Genomic DNA, 6,472 nt, shown 5'->3' on the forward strand with positions numbered 1-6,472 from the left:
TAAAATTTATTATTTTACAATTAATATCATTATAAATGCATTGTTTTATATAAAAGACTGAGCTAGAAATGAGCCGAGTTGAGCTCAAACTCGACTCATGAAAATTGAGCTCGACTCATTAATAATCGAATTTATTTTTTAAACTCAAACTCGACTCAGTGAAAGCTCACGAGTTGGCTCAAATAACAGGAATATAACCTATAATTTTATATCAATAAATTATAATTTATATATTTTAAGAAATATTAAAACAAATCAATTTTATATATTGTCTATCTATCAATTATAAATTTTTTATTTATGTCCAACATTAAAATTATATATAAAAATAAAATATTATATATATATAATCGAGTTAGCTCACGAGCTAATGAGTTGAGCATATTCAAGTTTAAGCTCGACTCATTTAATTTATAAGTTCAATTCCAAACTTAAGTTCAGCTCACTAGCTCACAAGTTCAGCTTATCGGACTATTAACGAGTCAAACTCGAGCTGACTTAACTCACTTCCAACCCGATAAAAGATAACATTTTTTAATTAAATTAATCTGTATTTATTATATTTAATTCGAATAAATAATAATTTATTTATTTTATTATGCACTTTATAAATTAATTTTTTTTGTGTCTAAACAACAAAGAAAAATACAAAGCAAAACACCTATCCTAAATCAAACATAATGATTTGCTTGAGAGCTTTACAAAGCTCAGACTAAATAACATGATTTGGATTACTTTTAGCTTTATGTCTAACAATTCAATATGCAGCTTTATTTGCTTCCTTACATATCCAATTAAATTGCACGTACCAGGGTCATGATAACAGCTCCTGGATCTTGTTAACTAAATCAACAACTTCAGGTTTACACTCATGAGGAGAGTCATGCAAAAGATGAAGAATGTTCAGAAAATCTATTTCACACACTATGTTTCTCAATCTGCAATCCCAAGTTAAAACAAAGCTCCTTCGAATTGCAAAAAACTCACATCGGGTGGTGGACCAGGGAAAAGAGCTACCAGAACAACCCGCAATCCAACCCTATTAGAATTTCTAATAAGACAACCAAATCAAGCCAAGCTCAAATCAATAAACAAACTAGCATCACAATTAACTTTAAAACTATTATCTACAGGAGGTTCCTAGGACAAACAGTTCCTGAAAGTACTAAAAGAAGTACACTTGTTTATATATAACCTTAGATCCATGACCGTGCTTCTGATGAGAGCAACCACCTTGTGATCTGTCCAATGATTTTCGGTATTGAAAATGTCATTGCACCTATGCCTTCACAACCACCACACTAGTAGCCACCACCGACGGGTTCTGGTTCTGCTGGTTTGACGCACCATCATTGGCTTGGAACACCGTGAGTTTTGCAACGAGATAGGGCGCAGCCACTTGTGGCCATTTTTAAAAGTAGGGGTACTTGATGGCGTGACTGCAGTGGCACCTTTGATTTTTACCCCATTCTTCTTTGGTTCTTGGCGAGCTTGAGAGGAGTAAAATCCGCTACCTGACCTAGCATGTCCCGAAGGCCCCTTAACTTCCTTTTTCAGGCCATTTCCAATCCAGCTCGTTTGGTTCTAGAAAATGAGAGATTTCTTATTTTTAGTAGCAGATTGGGCCTTCCCTGTTTGGTTCACTTTCCCTCTTTCTTTGCCACAAACTTTAGCCCATCCGTCTTCTTCTTCTAATGTAACCATCCCTTCCTTTCTCTTATGCAGCGTGCTTGCCTTCATCTTCTTTGCAGAATTCGCAACTGGCACGGGATTAATGGGTATATATCCAAATTTAAAAACTTGCTGAACCTGATGGGCGCTTCTCATGATCCACCGCTGTGTCAACTGCCCCTACCTAGTCATCCACATATGCCGAGGTAACTATAGTCACGCTACATTTAGGGGTCGCAATTGTTAGGGTAGGGTAGGTCTGGAGCCAACCCTAACTCTACCTGCAAGTTGAGAATATCCTATTACTAACCTTATCTGTTCTTAATCCGTAGGTACCTGACCCTATCTGCAAGTTACAAAAAATATAGCGTTATTATATAACTTGATGATAATTTAAAATAGAACTAATTTTTATATAAAAAAATATTAAATTATCAATTAATGATCTTCTTTTAGTAGCTAAGAACTTTTTACATTTAATGAAAAGTCTTTAGTTCAACATTCACTTCAAACATATTTTGATACAAGTATATAACATATACATATATAAGGTGCGGGTTTGTCAGATAAAATTAAGGTTCAACCTGCACAAAAATTTTACCAGCTACGGATCGAATTGGCAACTCTACACGATCGAGTGGAGTCGAATTAAGTACTCACAGGCAGGACAATTGCACCTCTCAGATATCAATTATAAACATTCATATTCCATGCTAGTTCTAAATTCACTTAAACATAAAAGTTAGAGTAAATTTGTCTTTCTCTCCCGACTTGATTGCAAGGTCTACCTTGACTGATTCACTTACACATAAAAGTTCGAGTAAATTTGTCTTTCTCATAATAATACTTTATACTCAATCTCGCAATTCTTATCCATACTATGGTGCCTCTCTAATAAAGACTTCGCATGGTTTAAAATTCAAAAGATCATTAACTTAACCGTAATATAATGACCTAACATTATTTATAAATCTCCTAATAAAACCTTTTTTCTATTTTTCTTGATATTAAATTTAGCGAAAAAATAATCGAACCCAACATTCAAAACTTTATAATCACCTTTCTCCATACTTTTTTCAGTTTATGCACTTCTTCAGGAAAGCTAACCTTGGAGTTGGAGGTGTTACTTTACGAATTCAAAGAGATTACAGAAAAGTGTGCGGGGAGAGTTGCTGGGTGAGTTCTAGTCTGGGGCTGGCAGAATGAGCCTCTCCATGAGGCTGGTACGGAGTGGATTGTTGTCCACTGTCAGGGTGCTACACGTGTAAAGGTATGTGTATTACTCTATGACTTTGTAACCGAACAAAGACAATTCCGGTGTTGTATAGAAATTATTATTCTCCCCCAACACATGGTGCATTGTATAAATAATAAAGGTTGAGATGTCAATTTCAAAATATTTGTATATACCAGTTTTTGGGCTTTATGGACTAAACTATTTGTTTGTTTTTTTTTCTTTTTTTTTAGTGCAGGCCTTGGAATTTTATAACTCCCCTTAATGCAGACCATTATTTTGGTGGCCTTTTTTAATGTCCCTTCTTCTTCTCATGAAGAGAAAGTGCCAAGCTACAGTGTTGAATAACAGCAATAATAATACTAATGCTAACAGCAGGTAATATAGTTTTGAGTACTTTTAATTACTATTAAAAATGTAATTACAAATTCTTATTTCACATAATTAAAATCCAATGATTACGAATTGTATTAAAAATTGAATAAAAGTACAACAACTGATAAAATAGTTAAATGCTAATATAATTAAGTTATTAATATTTATAAAATTATTATTTGAAAAAATAAAATTAAAAAAATTTAAATCAAAAAAATTTATTGTAGAAGATTAGTCGGTAACAATGTAATAGTTGGATTTGTTTTCAGTAAAATTGTTGTAGGAGTGTGATTATATTTATGTGCTGAAACTATTTTGAACATGTAATAGCTGGGTAGCACTTTCAATTTTCTGAAATTTTAATATTTTTTGAAAATGGGATTTTTTTTTGGACTAATGTTTTCATTTACTTAAAATAATAAATTTACTATGACTCTATTATTTTTTTGGACAAACTATGACTCTATTATTTATTCAATAAAAACATATTGGGCTAGTTTTTATGAGGTCCATTCAGTCCACTAATGTTTGTAAAACAAAAAAGGTGTACTTTATATAAAAAAAATTGTTTAGGATCTTTGTATAAATATTATTTTTAATAAAAAAAATAAAACAAAAACCAAAACAACCTAAAAACCGTGTCAGACGGTACCAGCCTCATGGGGAGGCTCATTCTGCCAGCCCCAGGCTAGAACTCATCAGAGTTGCTGTAGTCACGGAAAACTCACGGACAACAATGTACTCTTCCCAAACCTATACGAAGGGAGTAGTGCTCCTAGTCCTAAAACCTAAATACTAAATATCCTTTATAAATTAATATATCAAAATAATTAAATACTTGATATAATAAATTATAATTAATTAATTGAGATCAATTATAATAAATAGTGTGATATTTATTTAATTAAATTAATATAAAATTAATTCATCATAATAAATTGAAAAGCACGCCAAATCATTCCATTATTTAAGTGTAAAAATCCGTAGAAATTCAATAGAAATATATTAAGATAAAAAGATTGAGAATAATTATGATGTAAATCCTAATTTTATTGAAGGTAGCTCAATCAGTTTTATGTTTATCATCATCACAAAGACACTAGTTAAATGACGAATGGGAAACGGGTTCAACTCTACGCAGAGAGTAACATCACCACGAAACCCTTACACGACTCAGAAAAGAGATTATCATTTGAAAACACCAAAACGACACCGCTTAGTACCATACATCAACTTTTCAGAGAGAGAATCAGAGAGAAAGAGGGAGACACCACCACGGGAAAGAGACTGAGCTTCTGATCAACGCAATAGTTCTAAGAGAGTTGACCGCAATCGGCGATCACAACAGGCTTGGAGGTCTTGCCGGAGCTAGATCCAACCTTCTCGACCGCCTTAACGACGTCCATTCCTTCAACAACTTGGCCGAACACCACGTGCTTTCCGTCGAGCCACTCCGTCTTCGAGGTGCAGATGAAGAACTGAGATCCGTTCGTCCCAGGTCCTGCATTCGCCATTGAAAGGATCCCAGGACCGGTGTGCTTCTTGATAAAGTTCTCATCGGCAAACTTGGAGCCGTAGATCGACTCACCTCCGGTGCCGTTTCCAGCGGTGAAGTCACCTCCCTGACACATGAAGTTAGGGATCACACGGTGGAAGGATGATCCCTTGTAGTGGAGAGGCTTGCCGCCGCGACCGACGCCTTTCTCACCGGTGCAGAGGGCCCGGAAATTCTCGGCGGTGCGGGGAACCGTGTCGGCGAAGAGCTCGAAGACGACTCTTCCGGCTGGTTGTCCTCCGATGGACATGTCGAAGTAAACCTTAGGGTTAGCCATTTTTGCTGTAGAGAAAAGAAATCGATCGATTCGTATTGCAACGAAGAAGGATGAGAATTTTAGGGTTTTTGACTATGAGAGTGCAGAGGGGAGTGTAACTGATATTTATAGTAGCTCGTGGTTCTGAAAATCTTCAGAAGTCGCCGTTGGATTTGGACACGTGGCACGTTTTGAGTGAGGTGAAGTAACTGTGGTTGGGTTCGGGATTGACCAGGGTTAGCGGAGCGGATCCGAGGACACGGATATGCTTTTGTCTTTAACTCTTTATGCCCCAACTTGCCCTTTTTTCCCTTTGACACCCAGAAAACGACGCCGCTTCGAGGCATAGTTTAATTTGTTTTTCTTTTTTAATGTTATTTAGCTAGAGATATATAATATATGCTTTTGGATTTAAAAAAATGAAAGGAAAATTTTTCTTCTACTTTTAAATAATCCAGGAAAATTGATCATGATATATCCGTTGCGCGAGAGTTGCTTGATGTATCAGAAAGATTGTACGGGAGCTCATGTGGTGCCAGAATGTGAACAGTGGTTGATTTATTTTGAAGGGACCAACATGGAGAGCTTAATCTAACGGTGGTGATTCGTTAGAAACTCTGGTATATGTCAGGGGATTTGTTATTTTTTTATGGCAAAAATCGTCGAAAAAACGGGCATAGTACTGAAAAATAAATAGCAAAAGTAATGATTTATGGTGAAATAGTATAAGATTATAGATGGCACAGACAACTGTAGTGATATTTTCTTTTCCTTTTTTTTCTTTTGAAACAAACTAGTGATATTTTTAGGTGTGTGGGGTACAGAATGACAAATTAGAGGTGAGAAACAAAAGACTTGACTTTCATGATTGGACCTACGACAACTAGTATATATATAAATAAATAAACATATTAATAAAAATATAGTTAATTGGAAAAGACCATTAACAATTTAAAATTATTGATGCTATTGTCACAACTTTTTGCCAATAACGGGATATATGTGTTTATCATGTCAATAATGAAGCACAAAACTTATATTTACAGCCAGTTTTTGCTTGGGTTAAAGTTGCTTAGCATTCATACACGGTCTGCGAGCTAAAATTGCACTTCCTCTTACCTATCCATTTTTTGCTTTTACATAATAAATTTTCAAAAATAAATAACTTTCTAAAAACGGAAGCTAAAAATTAAAGAAACTTTATAGCCTTAAATAATTATTCCTCAAATTAACAAATTGAAACTGGAATAAACCTTTATCACCATATGCCGGTTTTTACTTATTAGTTAACGAAAGAATCCCCGCTTAAGATAATATTCCAGTACTCCCCCAGCCACAAATGCAGACTATTTTCACGAATTCTACAAACAAGCACATATTT

At 34.7% G+C, this 6,472-nt stretch overlaps 1 protein-coding gene across 1 annotated transcript; it reads right to left on the reverse strand.

Moving 5' to 3' along the window:
- Positions 1–4,309: 4,309 nt before the first annotated feature.
- On the reverse strand, positions 4,310–5,194 carry LOC107477212 (peptidyl-prolyl cis-trans isomerase). Its single transcript, XM_016097198.3, has one exon. It carries the CDS (start codon positions 5,110–5,112, stop codon positions 4,594–4,596), a length of 519 nt encoding a protein of 172 aa, XP_015952684.1. The 5' UTR covers positions 5,113–5,194; the 3' UTR covers positions 4,310–4,593.
- Between the last annotated feature and the right edge of the window lie 1,278 nt (positions 5,195–6,472).

The sequence above is a fragment of the Arachis duranensis genome, chromosome 3, assembly GCF_000817695.3.
Source record: "Arachis duranensis cultivar V14167 chromosome 3, aradu.V14167.gnm2.J7QH, whole genome shotgun sequence".
In the NCBI taxonomy this organism is placed as follows: domain Eukaryota; kingdom Viridiplantae; phylum Streptophyta; class Magnoliopsida; order Fabales; family Fabaceae; genus Arachis; species Arachis duranensis.

What these genes read in the sequence shown, in the direction of transcription:
- LOC107477212 (XM_016097198.3), bottom strand. Translation starts at nt 5,112, where the DNA reads ATGGCTAACCCTAAGGTTTACTTCGACATGTCCATCGGAGGACAACCA.